The sequence below is a fragment of the Schistocerca gregaria genome, chromosome 4 (genome assembly GCF_023897955.1).
Source record: "Schistocerca gregaria isolate iqSchGreg1 chromosome 4, iqSchGreg1.2, whole genome shotgun sequence".
NCBI classification, from domain to species: Eukaryota; Metazoa; Arthropoda; class Insecta; order Orthoptera; family Acrididae; genus Schistocerca; species Schistocerca gregaria.
The window spans coordinates 727,874,008-727,898,891 of NC_064923.1; the positions used below are offsets into that span (position 1 = coordinate 727,874,008).

General features: G+C 43.6%; 1 protein-coding gene across 2 annotated transcripts in view; it reads right to left on the reverse strand.

Annotated features, from left to right (window-relative positions):
* LOC126266758 (atrial natriuretic peptide receptor 1-like) overlaps window positions 1-24,884 on the reverse strand; it is a 1,377,759-nt gene that overhangs the window by 637,335 nt on the left and 715,540 nt on the right. For both annotated transcript variants that reach the window (XM_049971275.1, XM_049971274.1), the window contains exon 4: window positions 20,581-20,695. In XM_049971275.1, coding sequence (XP_049827232.1) covers window positions 20,581-20,695 — 115 coding nt within the window. The remainder of the gene's footprint in view (window positions 1-20,580; window positions 20,696-24,884) is intronic.

Below are 24,884 nucleotides of genomic sequence, written 5' to 3' on the forward strand. Positions count from 1 at the left end.
CGAGGGAGATTTGACAGGCCGGCACTGCCACCCCAAAACCACGACGTGTCGTTCTTCCAAGTCACTCGATGTGGCACATCTTGAGATTTGACTTTTCACTGTTTCTATTTTGCTTCTTTTCCCACAGTACAGTACACGTTCTTCCTGTTCTCACGTCTGATCTGTGTTCAGTTTTGACGGGTTATCCACTGGGCCATTTTACCACTAAATTTGAGGTTGGTGCGATGGGGAGTTTCCCTTGCGGGAAACAGCGTTGTGCGCTTCCCTAATGGGGTAGTGCGTGACAAAAGTCATTAAGCTAGCTGGGCTGCTTTTAGCACTTTGGAACTCACGAGTGACTCCTTCGGCTGATTTAAGGTGATTTTTACAACCATTCGCAGCAATTAATGAACAGCCACTGTCCGTCAGTATACATGGTCAGACTGATCTTGCTTCAGCCTTAGTTGTTCCTGCAAGTTTCCACTTCACAGTCAAAACTCCACCAGTCGACTTGGTCAGCTTTAGAAAGATTGAAATGTCCCTGATTGATGTGTTACTACGGTCATATTCAATTACTAGTTGATGTTCCAAGTCACTTAGTTCTGTTTGTAAGGGATCCGTGATCCCACAAACATTGATATTAGTATCCGACACCCAGGCCGATAGCAGACAGGAGTCGATTGTCGAGCGCTGTAGGAGGCAGTGAGATTAGTATAGAGAGAAAACAGTATTGGGAAAACTGGCAAAAAAAATGGCGGTCGAGCTGAGTACGGTATCAATGGCGGATGTGCCGAGTGAGGAGTAAATTGTAAATTCACCGGAGTGTGACAAATGAGCGCGTCCCCTTATCGCTCGTCAATACCGATTCGCGAGTGATGTAAAACCAAAAGCGATAAGTGCCGAATTACGTCTTTCTTAACAATCGCGTCGGCCAGCAACAACCATGGATTGCACTGACGATCGTTGTGAATGTTAACCATCATCACTGTGTGTGACGAAGAACTTAAAATCAGCAACCAATAAAAGATATAACCGTAATCAAACGTGTAAAGCGAAGGTAGCAACTGCCTCATAATTTGTGTGCTAATAGAAAATACATATCAGTGTCTACATCGCAACCTTTGTGGTCTTTAATAATAGAAAAACTTTCAGTCATTAACTATTCCGTCTTAGAACAGCCGCACTCTGTTGAAATACGCTGGAAACCACAGCAGAAAAACCGATGGCCCTTCATCCAATAAGCACACGGTCATATATTCATAATAATTAACTGTTTGGCGGCTTCGGTTAATCACACAAAACCCAATAAAGGATATAACGTGGGTGTTCCATGTTGAGTGATCCGTTGTGCTGTTACTGCTTCTATAATGACAACACAACAATCCCCGCCTCCTTTTATACAAATATCTAGTGGTCTGTTTCGCGATACACACGGGTGTTCGGATACTTCCCACCTGATTGTCTGCTACCGCATCACTGCATAAGCCTACTTCTCCGTCATCATGCCAAGAACGGCCTTTAGTGCTACGATAGCGGCGTTACATTGTTTGCTCGATTTTTGTGTATATTCTGTCACGCAGATAAAGAGCATATATAATGTTCAGTTAAGGCACTGGACTCGATTCAATTTCGAAAGGATTCCATCCCCTGCCGGCGACACTGATGTAAACTCGTCGCAGTTTCGCAAAGACACTACAGACCAAAGTGTTGGAATGTTACATTGAGCACGCCATCGCTGATTCCGCTCTCAGTGACCCAATTAAGTTATCCCCCGTATTGTCATAGCAACGCTTCGTTTGGACATTGACTCGTTCGTTTTTAGCGAGCGTAGAGGTGAGATCAGCATCGCAGAGCCAACCAATGCTTGATTTCTGCAGTCTGGCAAAACCTACAATACAGCAGAAGATGTACTTATCCATTATCTCTCGAAATTTTGTCTCGCGTAGTATTTCTTACATCCTGAAGATTCCAGCACCACGGATATTCACAATGCTCGTAAGCAACTGCAGATACGGAGTCCCTCGGTCGAAAATTACGCTTGGCCTGATACGTTACTTACGCGTTGGAGCTAAGCAGGGGAAACGAGGGACTGTCAAATTCGTCCCAAGTCCCAGTCTGATAACATCCCATTACTCTCTCACACCGCCTCACAACCGTTCTGAATTAGTGCCTGATATCGGTGTCTGCTGTCGAATGGAGTCGCCATCGGAACTGCATTCGCATTCTGTAGCGACCTAGACACAGGTATAAATGCTGTCTTGCAGCTACACGTATAAAGCAATCTGCGGCATGGATGAGCATCGTGTTGTGGTGGGAAGGAGGGCGCAAGGGCAGTGCAGGAGTAGAAGGGAGGAGGCTACATGGAGGACTCCGCATTGGCCGTCATGGACACTGTCCTACAACCAGAACTAGTATTCATTTCGTTTTCTTCTTCCGTCCTGTGTTGAAGTCACTTTAATCAGCAGCATTAGCCCCAAGAATAGTGATCAACAACTTCTTTCCACCGCCTTTCCCCATCTAAAAACTGACAATAAAATTTCATTTCACCACCAGAAGTCGTGGAGGCTAGACCCGAATGGACAATCGCAGTTCAAACGTCCACCTTCCTCCATGGCTGCGGGTGGCAAGTTAACATTACTAGCCTAATGTTAAGAACGAGAGAACATCTTTTGTCCACGCATTACTCTGTCACTTCTAACCTTTTCGCGTCGAATAGTTCACTGTAATTCAAGAGGACGAACTCGTCGTAAACATCAGAAGCTAAACATCAGAAGCGCAGGCTCAGCAGTTTATGCCATTAGGAATGTCAGGAAGGTTATCAGCAGAATATCAGTTGTTTTCGACATTTTAACTGTGCAAGAATCCCCGTGAACTACTTTAACTCAGCATCACTCTATTGATTCGGTACTTAACAGCATGACTTTCCCAGGTCCTACAGTTCGCTAGTCTCGTCACTTGTGAATCATCCAGTAATCCATGTATGATTACAGCAATAGCTGAGTGTTCACTACGTTACTCCATTAACTTATTTAACGATATTTATCTTCAAAAGATATATTGTTTTATTTCTTTTCATCAGTCCATTTTTTATTGTGCATACACGTGAGAATCTACAAATTGTAATCATATGTTAAGAACAGCACTAAGCCCTTCCTCTTGCATTCGGGAGGACGATGGTTCCAACCAGCGTCTGCCATCCTGATTTAGGTTTTCCGTGATTTCGCTACATCGCTTTAGGTAAATGCCTGGATGGTTCCTGTGAAAAGGGCACGGCCAACTTCCTTCCCCATACTTCCATAATCCGATGGGACCGATGACATCGGTGTTTAGTCCCCTGCTCCAAATCAACCAACCAACTTCCTCTTGCGACAGAACGGTGTAAATCTCCACAGAAGAGGAAATGTATTTGACTCTTAAGTTGTAATCGCTTCTCATACGGAACTAGTATTTTTTATCATGATATTTCACCGCGTTGCCTATATCTGGGGCTGCCATATGTCCCAGTTTTCCTGGATTTGTCCATGTTTTGTGGGCATCCTGGAGGAAAGTGGGAGAGGTTGGGAGGGGTGTTCTGCAACTTTCTGCGGTACACCAGGACCTTTTTTGTGCCTGGATAAATTCGATTGATCGGAATTAAATAGATTATAATATAACTTAGTTAAAATTCGATAAATGATGACTGATGCGCAGGTAGTTAGGATCGTTTGATTCTTCTTTTTTTTTTTTTAACCAGCCAGCACGCTTAGACACTCTCCTATGCGCTTACTTTACACAGTACAACAATGAGAACAATGAGAAGCCGCCGACACTCGACGATCGCATGCACAGCGCAGCTGCACCACCCGCCACACAGACGTGTACGGACAAGCCAATTGCTTTGCGACAATGACCAACTCTAATACTTCGAATTGCAGGCACCAGAATAGTGAGTGAGCTAGGCTGTACGCTTACAAAGCAGCCGTGAAAACTTCCACTCATGGTAGCAAATCTTATACTTCAGTTGAAGTGTTAGCTGTCTTTGACACTCTTGACTGTTAGAAACTCATTGATACGCTAGGACTCGAAGTCACAAGTCGGTCTTTCATGAAATACATTCATCAATCCGACTGGGTGGGCCGGATGCATGACATTGGGGATTTAAATTACTACATACTCATTTAAGGTGATCGAGGTTCAAAACGTGTCAGGCTAACAATGTTTAGATTTCCGGCGACTTCCCAAACTTCTTGAGAAGAACGGTAGGATGGATTCTTTGAACGTATAAGACCACACCCGACTTCTGCCGTCTTCTTTGCCCAGTACAGTTCACGCTTCATCTCCGAAACACCAAGACGTCTTCCTGCGTTAATCCTTAACCAACCCTGCTTTCCTTGGTAAAGCAGAGAAATTAAATGTAAAAGGAAAGGCGGTAATGAGCTAGATCTTGTGCTGTAATTCCTATAATTCTTTGGCTTTTACTATCAGTTTATGCCTTGGCGCTATCTTATAACGCGTCAGTCAATACTGCTGGTGTTCAGTTGACTTTTGTCGATGAGACGACCTGCATGTCATTTCACGGCACCATGACCTTACCAATACTTCGTCCTGTTACATATCTCCTGCTGTAAAATTGGGTTTAGCATAGCATCATGTGGACTATTTACTACTATGGCTAGCAGATTTAACAAGTTATCTTTCAGTTTATTCTCTGTTTTTTTATGATTTAACGTATGACATACTAGATGCGTTTATATCTCTTTTTGCTTTTACTTTCTGATATATGGATACTAATAACTTTAAAAAATGCGTAATCGGTGTACTTTGCCTACGTTGCAATTTGTTTGTAAACCATTAATTTCTTAGCCTACACTGTGATTTCTATGAAGCTATGTCACATTTTACGCTCACATTCTGATCATTTATGAACATTATTTTTGTATTTTATATCTTGCATGTTGTTACATTTTATGACAGATGATACGTGCTCTAGGTTTAGTAATTACAGGAGCCACAATTGCACAAGAAATCTCTATATTTTGTTCCATTATTCTTTCTGGTACTATGCAATACATAACTTGTGTTTTTCAAATGCTACGCCTTCATAGTTTCTCAGTGGTTTCCAAATTGTACAGTACGCAATCGATGTTCAGTGCGTGATCTCCTGTTTGTTACATTTCTCGACAAACATTTATGCACCGTTCAAATGTCCAAATGTGTGTGAAATCTTATGGGACTTAACTGCTAAGGTCATCAGTCCCTAAGCTTACACACTACTTAACCTAAATTATCCTAAGGACAAACACACACACCCATGCCCGAGGGAGGACTCGAACCTCCGCCGGGACCAGCCGCACAGTCCATGACTGCAGCGCCTTTAACTGCTCGGCTAATCCCGCGCGGCATTTATGCACCGTATTAGCTGCCATGCCATCTGATGATGATAGTTCTTTTTCTCACCACCACTGGCCTCAACGTGCGTTTACTTTGCCGTTCGGCTTCATATATGTATAAGTATTTTTAAATACCTTATGTGCTCATTGCTGTGTGACTTCGTAAGTATTGCTGCAACGGCTGACCGTTGTGCATTTAATTGTTCTGTGGCTGTTTTAATTGTAATTTCTTCTTTTACTTTTTAACAGGGTTATGTTTAGAAGCGCGTCAACGTATTAAAGTGCGACAGGGTCTTCTCAAAACTCAATAAGTGTCACGTTTATTTACCCCATGACTTTGCAAATTACGTGAGAAAAATGATTAGATGGATTCTTTAAACGTATAAAACCACAGCTCATTTCTACAGTCTTCTTTGTCCAATTCAGTTTATACTTCATCTTCAAACATCAAGACGTCCTCCTGCGAAAAAAGGAAGGAAGATTGGGTTTAAAGTCAATTCGACATCGTGGTCATTAGAGATGGAGCACAAGCTCGGATTCTATCAAGAATGGGGAAGGAAGTCAGCCGTATCCTTTCAAAGGGATCACCCCGGCATTTTCCTAGACCGATTTACTTAAATCACGGAAATTCTAAACCAGGATAGCTGGATGCGCGCCTCAACAGTCGTCCTCCCAAATGTAAGTCCCCAGTTCGCTCGGTAAGACGTCCTCCTATGTTAATCTTTAACCAGTCTTGATTTCCTTTTTAGAACAGAGAAATTACAATTCGAAAGGAAAAGCAGTAATTAACAAGATAATAAGAATCTCAATTCCACCGCTTCGTCTTTTTTTATTTTTATTTATTTTTATTTGTCTTTCAGCGCTCGTTTTCTAAGTGAAACCAAATTTCTCAGATATCATCCTTGAAATGTTTGGTATTAACAAGAGAAAAAATTACTTTGTGAGTTCAGGAACAGGCATTGTTTTCCTCAGGTTTCACAGATGGTAATAACATGGCCAGCAAACATACTATACAGTGCGTAAAGATATGTACATGTCTGATATTATTTTATTAATTCATTTTCAGTTATTGTTGGACTGAGTTTGTGATGGGTCAATTGGACCCAGACATTGTGTGTGTGCCTATATTTTTTTAAAGATTCACCATTTCTGTATTTTTTTCATTTACATTACGTATTTCTTGTGTTGTGACAATTTTGTGTAATGTTTATCTGTGTAATTCTAGACCTCAGCCCGTTAGGATAATTAGTATCAGTGATTAGAGTTAATAACGCAGAGACAGTTGAAGGCCGGTGTAGGAAGTTCAGCGAAAGACTACGACGAAATTATATTATAGTAAAAGTTCTCAAAAATTATTGAGAAGAGAAATCTTTATCGGCAAAAGAAGAAGGAAGAGTTTTGATCAACGTACTTTGTCGAAGATACAAGACGAGTACAGTGGTACTGAGGAATAAACCCAAATTTTTTCAGGTATTCTGTGGTTTGTAATAATCAATAATTTAGAGACGAGGGTGAATTCGCAAGAGGAAAAGATCATAATAGGAGAAAGAAGCAGAAGAAGGAAGATTTGGAAGAGAGAAGAGACTGGGGAAGATTCACCGAAGACGACGATATAGCATACTTTGAGCATGCTAGTGTCTCAGAATGTGTCAGAGAGAGCAGATGGTAAACTCGAATAATGCGGTATACCATAAATCATCCCGGAGTACACTGAATCAGATATGCGAGTGTAATTTACGTTCTAAAAGAGCTGAGCTATGTTATGATGCCTACACAAGTACAGTTAACTATTGCCTTTGGGGTAGTAAACCGTATTATACGATTAGATGGAGCCATAATTGGTACTGTATCTACGGACCGACCATCAAATACTATTAGACTTTAAAACGTACGAGTAAACAGGCGACTTGTGTAATAAAGAATATGTTAGTCAGCTACCCTCGTTTGGTACCGAGTGTTGTTTTCTACTGTCAGTGGTCAATTGCGTCTTGTAACGTTTCACGATGGAGCACTGAAAATTGGTTTCTTTATTTTTTATTGTCTTTTGACGTTGTGAGTCTTCGTAGCAAACGTCGCAGTATTATTAGGTTCCGGAGTCGCTCCACGTGATTTATGGAATTTAACATCGCTGTATTTTATCCAGATCAGCAATCAATGAGACAACGAAGCGTCGGACCAAAGATATCGCAGCAGTCATCTCAGGTAGGGAGTAGCTAAAAACATATCTATGCGGTAACACGTCAGATGTTAAGCGGCGCTTGTCATCACGAAATTCCAGCGTATAAACATTTATAATGTGTCAAGTGGATTCATATCAGCTTTCGATTTATCTCTTTCATAATTCTCTAGCAGTAAATGAGCAGATTAAAATTACATATGTTCTGTAAATGACCAGTTAAATTCAAGGGCTTCACGTAATTTTACACGTAACGATGTGTGGTGACATAGAGATTTTCATGGAAGCCACAAGTTTTACTACTTTATTACTCTGCAGATATTACAAAAATGAAGTGTAAAGAACGTTCTATGCAAAATTATTAGAGGTAGAATGTGACGTCGCTTTATTGATACTTTGGAACACTGCTTGGCATCTATTATCAAGCCAACACCTGCTCTCAAGTATCAGTATACAACTTATCTACTTGTGTGAGTAATATATATGCATTCATTTTGTTTGGGATATTTGTGATTCGTGACGCAACCTCGGCCAAACGAGTTGACGAAGTGTTGAGACATGACAGACATTTTTTTTATTGTAGGCCCCTGTAGAATAGGATACCTAGCTCGGCTACAGCTATATTAATATTTCTACTAACTGTCTTAACCGAATAGCAACAGCCACATAGAGCAGTTAAAGGAAATCAGAAGCGGTTAAGGCAGTATAAGTCCTAGGAACTGCACATTAATCTAGTACAACAGAGTTTGGTACTTGCCTATGAGATAGCGAGCTGCACAAACGGCCAGTGGGTACTGACACTTTTGTCTAGCTGTCTGTCTGTCTTCTCGACATCAGTTTGATCAGCTGAGCATTCCTAACACTTCATGCAGAAGGACCTTGTCTTCTATCTCTCGTATCGTTACATACCTACATTCATAACTGTGATTGGTTACTCACCATTCGTGGAGTGTCAGAGTGTGCTTTTCATCCCACTATGACTCACCTCCCTCTCTTATTCCAGTCGCGAATGGAGTATGGGTAGGTAGACTATGAGTAAACCTTCGCGTCAGTTCATATTTCTCTTATTTTGAGAGAGGTACGTTATAAGAAGTAATACATTGCCCGACTTTTCACAGCATAACATCCCCGCGTTTTAACAGTAAACCTATCAGTGACCTACAACAGCTCTCGTTCAATGTCTGCCACAGGTTTTCATGACCATCTCTGAGGTTTGTCGCGTTTAATAAACGAAGACGCAACGAAGTGCGACGTTCTTATGTGCATCTTATCCAGTGCCTCTACTAATGTTAAACTTTACACTCGCTGTCGAGGCTTAATTCTATAACACACACAGAAATACCGCGTACAAATTCAATAGGTACACGGGATTTTCATGTCGACAATTTGGCAAATGGAAGAGAAATATAGACGTAAAATCCCTGGTCATTCGGTAGTATATCTGAGTCCTGAATTATACCACTGTGGAAGTTTTTCGCTGAGTTTGTAGGACATGTAACACTTTGAAGACTATCCACTTTAAGCTCGCTGGACGTTTACGGCGTTGTAACCACAGAAACGTTATTCAAACAGCCAGAACACCTGTCACTCTTATACATACAATAGAGACGCAAAAGTGACACTTCTCTCAGAGATAGAGAAAGAGAACCGCAAAATACCAGCAGCGAGACACCGTCAATATGGCAGTGCTGAATTTTCGTTTCGCCCGTATTTTAGATCGTTTTCAATGGAAGGACTGGAAATTAACCTTACGATCAGCATAGTACTTGTAAAGATATGTGTGTGTGTGTGTGTGTGTGTGTGTGTGTGTGTGTGTGTGTGTGTGTGTGTGTATGTGTGTGTGTGTGCGTGTGTGAATTGACGGTGGGGAGGGAAGTGTGTCCAGGCATTCATAATTAACGACACATGCATAGGAAATGTGTAGTGTCTTCAAACTTTTGACTTCACTGTACCCGTTCCTCTTCCCTACATCGAAAAATTCTCTTGCTGGAACCCGAGACAATGACTCTTGGCTACAGTGAAATTTTGCTTTACAAAGCGAAGACCTGATCTGCAGTACTTCATAGTACCTGGGGTTCACCGGAAAGCTGTATATAACTTACTAATGCAACTGTGCTGTAACTGGGCACCACGTAAAAAATAATTAAAAAAAAGGTTTTAATCTCGCGCCGACTGCGAGACTATTGGCGCCAGAGCACAAGCCAGTGTTGCACAAGTATATGGAAGGAAATTCTCTATGTAGTTTTCAAAGCAACCATCGATTTCTTTGTTCTCTGCAGTTTTAGGTTAAATGGAAAACTAAATGCGAGTAACCGGAATATGGTCTGAACACCTCCCTCCCGAATACTAATACAGTGCCTTAAGAATTGGTCCACACCGCTCGTGAAAACCACGTGTATCTAAATCGGAACGCTGACGTGTTTAAAATGAAGTTTGACAGACAACTCAAAGGTGACTAGCGATCGGTATCAACGTTAGGCCATCTGATGTCTCTGATTGAACTACTCGGTAAAACCACCACTAAGCCCTAGAACAGTTCACTAAACGCGCTGAAAGTCGGCTGTTGTTATACACCTTTCATGTTATGCCTGCACACATCTACACTCCTGGAAATGGAAAAAAGAACACATTGACACCGGTGTGTCAGACCCACCATACTTGCTCCGGACACTGCGAAAGGGCTGTACAAGCAATGATCACACGCACGGCACAGCGGACACACCAGGAACCGCGGTGTTGGACGTCGAATGGCGCTAGCTGCGCAGCATTTGAGCACCGCCGCCGTCAGTGTCAGCCAGTTTGCCGTGGCATACGGAGCTCCATCGCAGTCTTTAACATTGGTAGCATGCCGCGACAGCGTGGACGTGAACCGTATGTGCAGTTGACGGACTTTGAGCGAGGGCGTATAGTGGGCATGCGGGAGGCCGGGTGGACGTACCGCCGAATTGCTCAACACGTGGGGCGTGAGGTCTCCACAGTACATCGATGTTGTCGCCAGTGTTCGGCGGAAGGTGCACGTGCCCGTCGACCTGGTACCGGACCGCAGCGACGCACGGATGCACGCCAAGACCGTAGGATCCTATGCAGTGCCGTAGGGGACCGCACCGGCACTTCCCAGCAAATTAGGGACACTGTTGCTCCTGGGGTATCGGCGAGGACCATTCGCAACCGTCTCCATGAAGCTGGGCTACGGTCCCGCACACCGTTAGGCCGTCTTCTGCTCACGCTCCAACATCGTGCAGCCCGCCTCCAGTGGTGTCGCGACAGGCGTGAATGGAGGGACGAATGGAGACGTGTCGTCTTCAGCGATGAGAGTCGCTTCTGCCTTGGTGCCAATGATGGTCGTATGCGTGTTTGGCGCCGTGCAGGTGAGCGCCACAATCAGGACTGCATACGACCGAGGCACACAGGGCCAACACCCGGCATCATGGTGTGGGGAGCGATCTCCTACACTGGCCGTACACCTCTGGTGATCGTCGAGGGGACTCTGAATAGTGCAGGGTACATCCAAACCGTCATCGAACCCATCGTTCTACCATTCCTAGACCGGCAAGGGAACTTGCTGTTCCAACAGGACAATGCACGTCCGCATGTATCCCGTGCCACCCAACGTGCTCTAGAACGTGTACGTCAACTACCCTGGCCAGCAAGATCTCCGGATCTGTCCCCCATTGAGCATGTTTGGGACTGGATGAAGCGTCGTCTCACGCAGTCTGCACGTCCAGCACGAACGCTGGTCCAACTGAGGCGCCAGGTGGAAATGGCATGGCAAGCCGTTCCACAGGACTACATCCAGCATCTCTACGATCGTCTCCATGGGAGAATAGCAGCCTGCATTGCTGCGAAAGGTGGATATACACTGTACTAGTGCCGACATTGTGCATGCTCTGTTGCCTGTGTCTATGTGCCTGTGGTTCTGTCAGTGTGATCGTGTGATGTATCTGACCCCAGGAATGTGTCAATAAAGTTTCCCCTTCCTGGGACAATGAATTCACGGTGTTCTTATTTCAATTTCCAGGAGTGTATAAGTAGTTCTCTGTCTCAAAGGGCATCCATCACTTATTCGTCTGTAGAGTAGTATATGTTTGGATGTCAACTGCAAGGCATTTCTTAAACAAATCCTCTGAACTCCCAGGTGAGCCAAATAACAGAAATGCAGGGCAGGCAGAATCAATTAGCGCGGGCCACAAGGGCAGTTGGCAAAGTGATCCAAAAATCTCTTGTGAGCACCATGGGACTTAACAATTGAGGTCAATAGTCCCCTAGAACTTAGAACTACTTAAATCTAACTAACCTAAAGACATCACACACATCCGTAGCAGTCGTGCGGTTCCGGACCGTAGCACCAAGAACCACTCGGCCACCGCGGCCGGCAAAGTAACACAGTGTAGGTCGACTTGGTGCTTTTAGGAGGCGTCGATCTGTTCAGAATAGGCATCCTGTCTTGTGATTAAAAAAGTGGGCACGTGGAATCGACATCGATGTGGACTGTTGGATGGTTGCTTCCTTGTGCTGCATTTGCGTAGTGCTGATTTGTGGAATATTAAATTTATGTATACGAGATACTTTGCCGTCGTATTCAACATGAGAAATGTACGTTCTTTGTTGGAGTTCACAGTTGCATTGGAACTCTTGAGATTCAGTATGCAATTTCTGTTCGATTATCAGGCCTTGCAAGTTGATAATCTCGTTGCTTTTCGACTTACTACAGGTTAATACGACATAGAGTGAGCTTCCCTGTCGTTTACATAAGTGATCATCTAAAGCAACGTGGTCCGTCGAAGGGTACTTCATCAGTCCTGAACCGCGCGGCTGCTACGGTCGCAGGTTCGAATCCTGCCTCGGGCATGGATGTGTGTGATGTCCTTAGGTTAGTTAATTCTAAGTTGTAGGGGACTGATGACCTGCTAAGTCCCATAGTGCTCAGAGCCATTTGAACCATTTTGAAGGACGCTTCATTGTGAAACTTGAGATTTTGTATTATTTCTTTACAATGTATATTCAGTATTTATTTAATTTGCGATTCTTCGGAACTTATTTTTCACAGCTCTTATATATCTTAACGTTTGTTCAATCAAAAACAATGTTGTCGAAAGAACTACAATTCGCTATTTTTATATTTCAAGCAGAGGCAGATGAGACTTTCTTATTTTTAAATCGGATTTTCAGCTAGCCAGATAACTTCATGCTGAAGTGGAACTTCAAGACACGTGGTTGCAGTGAAACATTTGCATCTCTCGAATTACATTTATGAGACGTAATTCTTACACACAGGTCGTGATTAGCTACTTGAGATCTGTTGATAGCCTTATGGTTTCATTTTTGTGTTGGTTTAGTGTTTGAAATGCCTCTGAGCACTATGGGACTTAACTTCTGAGGTCATCAGTCCCCTACAGCTTAGAAATACTTAAGCTAACCTAAGGACACCACACACATCCATGCCCGAGGCAAGATTCGAACCTGCGACCGTAGCGGTCGCGTGGCTCCAGACTGTAGCGCCTAGAACCGCTCGGCCACTCCGGCCGGCCTTGGTTTAGTGTGTCAACAGTCCCCCTTCCCCCCCCCCCCCCCCCCGCCTCACCCCGCGTCTTTAACTATACTGTTGCGCTATGAGAAAGTTCCTCGTCGCTGCGAAATCTAATCCATAGTTTGTCTGATTGCGTTGTTCAGGTGTCATATAAACGGATATATTTCAGAGCATTGAAAACTGGGGTCATAATCTCTTATGAATTCGCAGGTTTAAGTATACAGTATTGACAGGTTCTGGGCATGAAGTGTCGTAAGTGGAGTTTCCAATGAGAGATGAGCCACAGATAACTAACGACAGGATTATGTGTTGGGCGCTCTGATTCCGTGGTCTGCTATGTCGGGCGCAGCCACACTCAGTGTGGTGGAAATGTCAAGAGGTTGCAGCCTCTCTCCTGCTCCGGTTGCCGCCACAGAGGGCAGGTAATTGTTGCAGCGCCCGGGTGTCGACAGCGCCCATCGCTGATAGGCCTCACATCAAAGGCGCGATGTATCGGCGGAGAGTCGTTAAGTCGGCTCACAGCACGCAGACGATGGCGCCATCCGGTGATTTGCGCCATTCAGCTCGCTCAGTGGGTCAGTGAGCGGCGGAGTTCACACAATGCTAATGACCACGGGCGGTTTCTCACCACAAATGAATAACCGTCATAGCTGTCCAGAAACGGGTCAAAGAAGCGCCGATGTCATGGCACTCGGAGCAAATCGCCAGTGGCCCTGGACCCGAATCTCAGTGGGCTGACGCCCTTACGAAGCTCGGCAGTAACTGAGAAAGCGTCAGTGGCTTAAAAAGACTGTTCATCACAGAGATGATGTTACGTCTGCTGTAGAAAATATTAACTCAAGCCCAAAAAATGTTAGGGATAATGTAAGAAGCAATGCATTCAACTAATGTTCCTAAAGAATCGTACCAGTGAATTCAGCAAACTTTGCTGTGCCCCTTTTCGGATTTTTCACAACATTTACGAGGTGCGACAATAAAGTAATGAGACTGATGTAAAAAAATGTTTCTTAGCGTTTGAGTCAAGTTTAGTGTTGTCTCCTTCAAAGTAGTTCCCTTCTGATTGCACACACTTTTCCCAGCGCTTCTGCCATTGATGGTAACACTTTTGGAACCCATCTCCTGTAATAGCTCCCAAGACGCTCGTCACAGATTTTTGGACATCTCGTGGTGATTGAAAATGGTGTCCCTTGACGGCCGTTTTGACTCTTCGAAATTGAAAAAAAGTCGCACGAAGCGATATCTGGTGAATAAGGTGGCTGTGGTAGTACTGAAATTTGTTTTGAGGTTAAAAATTGCTGTACTGACAGAGCAGTAAGGGATGGCGCATTATCCTGATACAGAATCCAATTATCAGCAACGTTGGCACGGATAGGAAGAACTCTTTTACGAAGTCTTTCTAAAATTTCTTTGTAGTAATATGGGTTAACTGTTTGTCCGGGAGGCACTCACTGTTTGTGATTAATTCGCCTGGAATCAAGGAAGCACACAAGCATGAATTGAATTTCACTTTTGACTGTGACATGCGAGCTTTTCTTGGTCTGGTCTGGGTGATGCCTCTGAGCACCATTGAGAACTTTGGTGTTTTGTCTCTGGATCGCAATGGAAAAAAAAACGACTTTCATCACCAGTGATAACACGTCTCAACAATTCTGAATTGATTTCCGTTTGCTCTAACAGATCGGTTGCCTCATTTTTCCGTGTTTCTCGCTGTTGTGGTGTGAGATTTTTGGGGACCATTTTTGCACAAATCTTTATCATACCAAGATCTTCAATTATTATCAGACGAACCGTTTCTCGATTGATATTCAGTTCTTCTTCAATCGTTTTCACTGATAATCTTCGATCGTATCGTACGAGTTCACGCAGCATTGTCAAGCTGACATCCATCTGTGAGGTTGATGGTCGTCCACTGCGATCTTCATCTTCAACATTGGGTCTGCCTCCACTAAATGTTTTATGCCAACCTTAAGCTCTTGACAAAACCTACTCTCCAAAAGCCTTCTGCAGCCTACCATAAGTTGTAGTCGCGTTTTCATCCAATTTAAGGCAAAAAGAAATGGCATACCATTGCGCAATATTATGCGGTTCCATTTCCGTGACGAGAGACACAAACACGTGTTAACTTATTACAGCACAACTCACGACTGAGCAGTTGCATCGATGTGCTGCTTGGACTAGAAGCACCTTATAGAACAAGGTCAAAGATATTGTGCCCACGCTAGCCTGCAGGGTTGCCACATCTTGCAAAGAAAATCAGTCTCATTCCTTTATTGCCGCACCTCGTATATGCGATTACGGCTGTAACTGATTTCCATGAAGATGTGATGACTGCGCACACAAGTAAATGAAGCTTACAGCATAAAATGTCATTACTGTACGAGTGTACTTAAGCTTCATGAATAAGATAAATTCACTGCCAGAAATGCAAAGGTAATAAACATCGGTTCGGCCTTGAGTTAGACATTCACTTTGAAGCAGCTACGGAAGCAGAATCAAACTACGTTATTACGCCTCCCTCACAGGTATATGTAAGTTCCGCATCATCCACGTACTGCTTCCCGCGGAGGGCATCCTTCACTGGGCCAAACAGATGGAAGTCGGATGGTGCGAGATCCGGGCTTTAGGGAGAGTGAATGAGGTTTTGTGAGCCCCTGTCGGATGCGCAGATATGTCTGAGGTCTCGCGTTCTCATGGAGAAGGGAAAGTTCGTTTGCATTTCTGTGGTGACCAACACACTGAAGGGGTTTCTTCAGTTTTCTGAGGGCAGCACAAACCACTTCGAAGTCTCTCGTTGCACAGAGAGAAAGGACATCAAACAGAATAACCCCTTCATATTCCTGAAGACCGCCGCCATACGTTTAGAGACTGAGTGTCTGGCTTTGAACATGTCTTTGGAGAAGAGATGGTGTTGCGCCACTCCTTGGACTGCCGTTCTATTTCCAGTTCGAGGTGATGAAACCATGTTTCATCGCCTGTGAGGTGCCAGAAAAGATTGTTACGATTATCCTCCTAGCGTGTAAGCAGTTCCGCACAGGTGGTCTTTGATCGTAGTTTATGGTCTTCTGTTAAGCAGCGAGGAACCCATCGGAGCATACAACTTTGAGTACCCCACCTGGCGGAGTGTGTGTCAACACTACCTACAGCGAAAACAAGCATCTTGCAGTAAAAGATATGTTGAGATGCGAGGTATTTGATTGTTATCCGTCAGTCATCTCGAATTGGAGTGTTCGCACGTCCAAACAATGCAGGAGTCACAGCCTCGCCCAACGACTCACCGTGCTTTTGTTCGCCGCCAAGTCTCCGATAGAGAGTCTATCAATAACTGTGAAAATCTGATTTTCCACCAAAAGCAATCAATAACAGGTCTCTGCTTGGAACGTAGCTCCGTTACAGGCGCCATTTTGAAGGCTACTTAGAGCGCCGCCAACTATGGGACTTTCATGAAACTACTTGGGCTGAAGCGATAATTCCGCGTTTTTCAACCGAAACTGGCCGGGAAAAAATTTGTTGTATTACTTATTGATCGCCCTCCGCATATTGTTACTAACAACAACGCATAAGGTATGAACTCCGCACACTAAGTTCACCATCCTCCCATCTTTTCTGAAATACGACAGTGCATCAAAGTCAAATACATTCCGAAACTAATGTGCTGTGATTTGTGAACGACGCAGGAATAAATTTCCTGGGCAACGCTCTCTCCGTCTCGCGCAGACATAACAAGGAGACATCCGATGTGGCCGTGCGGTTCTAGGCGCTTCAGTCTGCAACCGCGTGACCGCTACGGTCGCAGGTTCGAACCCTGCCTCGGGCGTGGATGTGTGTGATGTTGTTAGGTTAGTTAGGTTTAAGTAGTTCTAAGTTCTAGGGGACTGATGACCACAGATGTTAAGTCCCATAGTGCTCAGAGCCATTTGAACCATTTGAACCATAACAAGGAAGTCGAGAATGTACTGTGTCGTTGAACGTAGGTCACTATATTCAGACTGGACGAAGATTATGGAACAAAACGGCAGTGGTCTGTTCAAAGTAAGCACCTAGTAATGCCCCTGAGCCGGCCAGTGTGGCCGAGCGGTTTAGGTTATTCAGTCTGGAACCGCGTGACCGCTACGGTCGCAGGTTCGAATCCTGCCTCGGGCATGGATGTGTGTGATGTTGTTAGGTTAGTTAGGTTTAAGTTAGTTAGGTTTAAGTAGTTCTAAGTTCTGGGGGACTGATGACCACAGATGTTAAGTCTCATAGTGCTCAGAGGCATTTGAACCACTTTTTAGGAAAGCCATCGAAATACTAAATGTAGATGACCAGATGGTGATTTGTGTCTCGCTACTCCAAAATGGTGTTCTAGTTGCCCCGTTATTGTGCCACCACTCTTCACTACGGTGTGATGTAGGAGACACAGGTGATTCAAAACGGTTACAGCTCGGTTAACAAAGAAACTTTACAAACAACAGTGACTGTATTATCATCTGTAGGGAAGGTTATCGCTTCATGACACCGGCAACTTTACATCTAGGTCGCAGCTCGTTTATAAGGAGCACTGAGCTGTGCATTTAGGAAATGGACTCTCGTTCGAGTACCACGCTGAAATGAATATCCACCTGAATATAGCTGAATACAGCCAATTATGGACAGCATGCTGAATCCACGCAAAGAAATTTGTAGCTCCTTACCTAAAATTGATAAAAATTTGATTTGATTTGCACACAGTAGGTTTGAACACGTCAATTACGCGACAGAAAAAAAATGTTCTGTTTAAATGATTAGGGGGAAGCGTTCTAAATTCGACACCCCCATCCCTAATGTGGACTACCTGGTTCTGGGCCCTACATCCTCCTGTACTCTAGTAGGACGAAGTGCAATCAGTAGTTCAGGCTTCAACCACTCTGGAACGGGGTGCGCACTTCGGCGGCTTCACTTGTTACTTACCATTTGGTGCGTACTTGTTCTGAAAATCGAAGAGATGTTTACACTGTCCTAAATTTTTCATTATTTCTCCTAGATATCGGCAGGTAAGCCTTTTAACATATATGAGTTCATGGGTTGAAATGTTTAAGATGAATATTTACGATTAAACCGTTACATTTAGATGATTGTTGAAAAATTCATTTGGTTGGCAAGTTGTACGCAGTAGTTACGAAAACTGGACCCCCTTGAATTGCTTAAACTGGACCTCTTACTTTTTCATTTCTGAAGTCAGAGTGTATTATTAAACACTCTTATTCTCTCGGAATTCTATTGCAGATTTCAAGAGGATAATGGTGATGGCTGATCAAATAAACTAGAGGCCTTCTGAAGCGTCTGAAGCTATAGATGCAGTTCAGAAAAAAAGATGGGTTGGAAGAAGGCCAGTGAACTGTTTAATGTTCAAAACAACGCTTAATGGGGTTGTCCAATATTCAGAACAGTACGTTACAGGAAGTAGCACTAGCAAAATAGACAGACCAACAATTTTAGGTAAAGATCATGAAGAAGAACGAGTTTAGTATTGTCTTGCTATCGAAGCTTTTTCTTTGGCCTTACTTGAAATGACAGCCTTGGAATGACGGAATTGCTAGGAAGAAGTGGGTTAGTCTTTCTCTTAAACATCAGAAAACCAAACTTTCAGAAAGACAGCCTGCAGAAACATCCTATAGCCCAGCACCCTACTTCAGAAAAATTGGGTAACGTTCTGGAAGATGTTATATTACAGCTACATAGAAATTAGGTTATGTATTTTTTAATTTAATACCTTTCCCTGTTTTGGTCAGTACTATATTGCTAATTTTTGGAAGGGCTCCGATTTTGGCAACTATTTTTCAAATTCAATACGTGTAAGGTCTTAGATAAAAATCGTTTCTTAGTACTACCTTTTAATGATATTTTCTATGAGTATAGCACTCTCAAGTAAATATTAAATGATTTTAGAACATAATTTGCGTACTAAACAGAATGGAGGTCTGGCATCGGACTCTGTCCACTGTTACTAATTGCTGTAACTCTAGAAATTAACTAATGAGTTGTATTTATAACTCCACAGAAATAGTTTCACTTCTTAAATAAATATTCCATTCACTTATTATTTTGTAATGTAAAGAGAGAAACATATGCTCTAGAATATGTATATGATCAATAGAATGTTAGATGCTCGACGGAGTTGATAATATTATAAACGTACATTTTTTTACTTGACCTGCGGTTGAAGGACACCTTGTTTTGCTGGAGTCATTACTGGCTTCAAGTTCCCCGATTTTCCTTCCTCATTCTCTTCCAAAAGACTGGATCAGTACAGCCAACACAGGTTATGATTAATTTTCTGATTACTGCGACGCATGTGAATGTTGTGCAGTTGTTAGCGTACGATGATTCCATTGAAAAGAACGCTGATGATTTTTTACCGCATACCTTCTCGACCTGAGCTTATACTTCTTCTACAGGGGAAAAGCGAATCTCTCTGATAAAATTTCGGAGGGTTGCCAACAATATTATCTGAATATTTCGGTATTAAGAAACTCTGGCCTCCGATGGTTCGTTATAGAGTATCTAGATTTAGTTGGTTTTTTCACACCAACGTTTACCTTCGTATCTGTATTGCAACGGAGCGATATGTGGGACAGTCAATGCAGAAGGTATGCGCTGCCTGTGTCTATTTTTTATTATAACGGACTTGTTGCATCATTTTACAGTACTTGCTGTTTACAAAAAAATTGCCCACTTTACTCTGAGCCATCACGCTTGTATTCAATACTGTTCGGTTCTGTTTCGGGTTTGCTTTTCGCGTAGTGTTAATTGTAAGATAATAAAGATACACAGTAGTGTGGCTACGTTTAGTACAGAAGACCTGGACGATGTGGATATCGTATGCACTGAATGCAGTGTTTGAGCGACACTACGGCGCTATACTGGACTATTCTCGCAACGGTGGCAACCACATCACAGTACGTTGTCATCTGTGTGAAGGTTCGTGCATTAATCTGCGTCTTCACGTTTCACATGTTGGTGACTGCACATTATAGTTCTTTCCACTGTTACGATACTATTTTCATAGAAAGCAAGATAGCAATATTGTGTGGCTCAATGGCCGAACAAAAATCTTTCAAATTAACGCCACTTTGTCTACTTGCATGTCGGTAACCTACTCCAAATCTTCAATTGGGGAAAGGAGAGGAACACTTTAACGGTGAATCGGAACCATATGTTCTTCGTGAAGGATCTTCACATAGTTGAGAGGTGAAATTACATTAAAGGTAGAGTGAAAATTTCAGGCAACCTCTCGGAAAACACAGAATTTGAGTAGCAAACCAGACAAATAATAAATGCATTATTACTCTGTAACGAGTCACCCGACACCATGCGTCCCTTATACCAAAATATTCAGAAAATATCCACGTACAAGCTCAGAAATTTTGTTATAGGGGCTCAGTATCGCTCTTCAACACGACCTCATCGTCGATGGGACGTTACGCTCGGCCATCCCTTCCTTCCTAAACATTTTGTGTAGCTGGATGGAGAAGGGCCTGACACAGACTGGTTTTACTGTTCCAGCGTCTCACCTGTTGAACAGCTCGATGTTGAAGAAGACGTACTCCCCGCTGCCGACCATGTTCAGCTCATCCGCAGCCAGCAGGATCTCTCGAACGGTGTTCGGGTTGCCGCATAGTACCACAACTGCAACAGACACGGACACACACGAGGTGAGTAGATGGAATAGCGTAATACCTAAGGCACAAATATTAACACAACGTTATGCCAAAGGGATACATAGTAGTCAAGTTGGGAACTTCGTATGGAGGGTGATTCCGGTACATTAACTTCACCGCTTCGTGAGACAGAAAGTAGTAAAAACAGAGTGTATGTTTTGTGGTGTACTATAAAAAGTAGTAATGCGTAACATTGCCAACTGCTACACTGATTTTTCTTCTCTATCTTACGTGTATAGAAAAATATTAATAAAAGGATATTTGCTACTCAGATGATAGCAGAAATGCTGAGGCTCAGATAGAGGCAACAAAACGTCTGTCAAACAAAAGCTTTCGGCCAAACAGGCCTTCATTAGAATTGGACAACACACACACACACACACACACACACACACACACACACAAAGGCAACTGACACACACATGACCTACCAGTGTCTGGCTGTCAGGACCAGGCAGCCGGATACTGTGGCCATGTGTGTGTGAGTTGCGTTTGCGTGTGTGTGTGTGTGTGTGTGTGTGTGTGTGTGTGTGTGTGTGTACTGTCCAATTCTGATGAAAGCCTGTTCGGCCGAAAGCTTTGTTTGACAGGCTATTTGTTGTGCCTGTTTGCGCCTCAGCGTCTCCGCTATAGTTGCAACTATCCTTTTCATAACATTGTCATTACTCCGTACAGGATTTTCCATTGTTTGATTTTTCGTGAGTAGGCGTTGTAAGTGATATTTGGTCGAACGGATTCATTCACCATGTAACATTTTTGTACTGTACCATAGATGCCTAGTAGTACGTTCCTACAGCGCGCCATGCTTTATTAATAATGCAGTGTGTCCAAGGATGAATGATCGGTATCCTGTTATATGAGAGGGATGATCATTCGAAGCGGAAAAGGCTAGAAAACATGGCCTCCAGAATGGGTAACTTCAGATATTCTCGATACTGTGAACATTTTTTTTCTTTTCTTTTTTTTTTTCTTTTTTTTGCTGCTGCAAGTATGTTGTGAGAGGTGGTAGTATGAGCCAAAACAAGAAATAAATGTCCAGTAAACACGAGTTCTACTGCGCATACGTTAAAATCTACGAGAACTTGTTCATCAGTGCTACAGCGAAAATCATCTCTTCTACTAAACAACTGCTCATGAATCATACGGTATGCATTTCAGAACCCATGTTCACTAAGCAATTTTTTCTTGTTTTAGTCCATACCACCTCCTCCGAAAACATGGTAAACAAACAGCTTGCAGTAAACGATATGTTTCACAGTATCGAAGATGAAGTACTCGTAGCTTTTAAGGCATGCATTTTAGAGACCATGTTTACCACAATATTTTACTCCGAATGATCGTTCGTCTCTTATCGCTGACTATAAATCAAATCCCATATAATAAAGAACTAGTCGCTTTCTGTAACGAGAACGGCTAAAACTATTTCTGACTTTACCTTGTGGTGAAATACTGTCTGTTTACAAGTAAAAACTCTTGCAGATCGTGGGCAGAGCAAGAATCGCTTATGAGGTACAGAAAACATTGTGTACCATCCCGGAATGCCAAAGTGTAAAATAAATGCTCTCTCCAAAGACTTCTAAAGTCTTATGCGCCGTAACAGATCTCTTGAACTATACAACCCCCTTCCCCCCTCTCTCTCCTTTCCCACCCTCAATAATCACAAGTTTCGATTTCTGAAAACTTCTGATGACATATCATGTGTTACAAAACACTTTTATGAAATTCAGATATTTAATACACTATTTCTTATAACCAAAACAATAAAAATATAAGAGCCGATATAAACAACAGGTGTTCCGTCAGTCCTTGTACCAGTCTGACTTTGCTCCCTAGTTCTGCTACATACATATCCGCACAGGTCGGCGGTCTTTGTGAACTTGACGTCATGTTAGAATTATGTAGTAATACCTACAGCTGCTGACGGGCGTCGATTTATATCAACGAGGACAGGTGTAAATCTGTTCCCCGACCGGGACTCGAACCCGGGCTCTCCTGCTTACATGGCAGAGTCCCGGTCGGGGCACACATTTTTACCTGCCCCGTTGATGTACATCATCGCCCGTCCGCAGCTGAAGGTATTAATATATAACTCTAATTTCGTTGTAGACGGCTGCAGGTCATCAATTGTGTCTGTTCTTTCGGACATTCATATAAGCATATGACGTCAGGTCTTCAACTGCTGCCAGCCGCAACGTAATATATATATATATATATATATATGGTTCGAATGGCTCTGAGCAGTATGCGACAAAACTTCTCAGGTCATCAGTCGCCTAGAACTAAGAACTAATTAAACCTAACTAACCTAAGGACATCACACACATCCAAGCCCGAGGCAGGATTCGAAACTGTGACCGTAGCGGTCGCTCGGTTCCAGACTGTAGCGCCTAGAACCGCACGGCCAATCCGGCCGGCGCAACGTAAAACAGTTGCATTGCAATTACATGTTGTAAGTTTCGGGAGTATACTTGTATTCCTGGGTTTTAGAAAAGCTCACGATGAATTTAGTGGAAAATTTAATTTTCTGATTCAAATATTTCACGAACTGAGATGTTTCTCTAGTTACACAGTACCTCCCCCGACTGCCCATCGCATCACGCTGGTCACCCATTACCACGTTCATTGGTGCCGGCGCAACGGAAAGTTACGCTTACGTTGCATTTAATACACGTGAACAGTTTTAAACCTGCGGTGCCGACTTGCTCCAGCGATTCGAAATACAATTTCCTGGGAGGTGCTGTACAGCTGTTCTGGTGCGTTTCGTCCGAAAGTAAAATGGTTCAATTGGCTCTGAGCACTATGGGACTTAACTTCTGAGGTCATCAGTCTCCTAGAACTTAGAACTACTTATACCTAACTAACCTAAGGACATCACACACATCCATGCCCGAGGCAGGATTCGAACCTGCGACCGTAGCGGTCGCGCGGTTCCAGACTGTAGCACCTAGAACCGTTTGGCCACTCCGACCGGCCCGAAAGTAAGCTCTGCCCTCGCCGAGAGAGGAATGTCCAGCTGCTAAGGTCAGTATCATTTGGTGAACTTCCTTTTGTCATTGGTCAGTATCACGCAATACACAACAAACAATAGTAATGACAGGTAAAGTATAAAATCCGCAATAGTAAGAAATAAAAAACAATTACAACCCATTTCTTAAAGATCGATTCCGTAGGACATTGGTGCGCCTGATACCGCAGCATAGTGCAAGCTGGAAATAATACGGTGGTGTTGGAAGTTTGGGGTGTGGCATCTGTGGGCGTTTGGCGCGGCTACAGACGTCGTGGGACTGGCTGCAATCGTGTTGTGCCTTGGTCGCTAAACTCACTACACTAACTTCCTCGGGCGCCGTTGAACAGACTTGCTTATAGGGGTCTCTACCATAGTTGCAGATGAGCGTATTAATTTACCTCGGCCAAACCCTTTATATCCACTGTGACTTTCTCAATAATGCAACGGAAATTTTCTTGTAACAAAAGTGACAGTTTCTCCGCCAAGTCTCATCGTAACGTAAGTTTATTGCATCACACCCTTCACTACGAGCAAGTTTTTAATCAAAGGAAAAGAAACTTGAGCTTTGTACACAGAAGCCGTTCATAATGCCTAAGTCTAATTACGTGCTCCGCAACACATCAAAGGCCGCTCTAATCCGGTAATTACCGCTCCGTCGCGCCAGCTAGGCTGCCGTCAGCTCCTTCATTGGCCGCCTTGGGTGGTCCCGCCCCTTCAGAGGCGCATTCCATTACTCTTTCTCCGGTCTGCATTTTATGCTCGACTCGGAAATGCGTTTGACTCCAGGAGGTCTTCATTACAAAGGGAGACTCCCTCAGGGGCGGCAAATTAACGCAGGATGTTTTGCAACGCAGCGTCCGCACGCCCTCTGTGGTGATACAAATGAACTTAAAGCTATAATTTCGCGTCTTGGTAGTGGAGAGCTCTGCCGCTGTAGCACTGCAGTGGCAGTAGCAGAACGCTTGAACGGAGTGCCACGAAACACAATGCCGCAAGCATTCTTCCTGCGTAACATCAGAACTTGTTGCGAGGACAGCTGATTGAAGCCGGCCGCTGTGGCCGAGCGGTTATAGGCGCTTCAGTCCGGAACCGCGCTGCTGCTACGGTCGCAGGTTGGAATCCTGCCTCGGGCACGAATGTGTGTGATGTC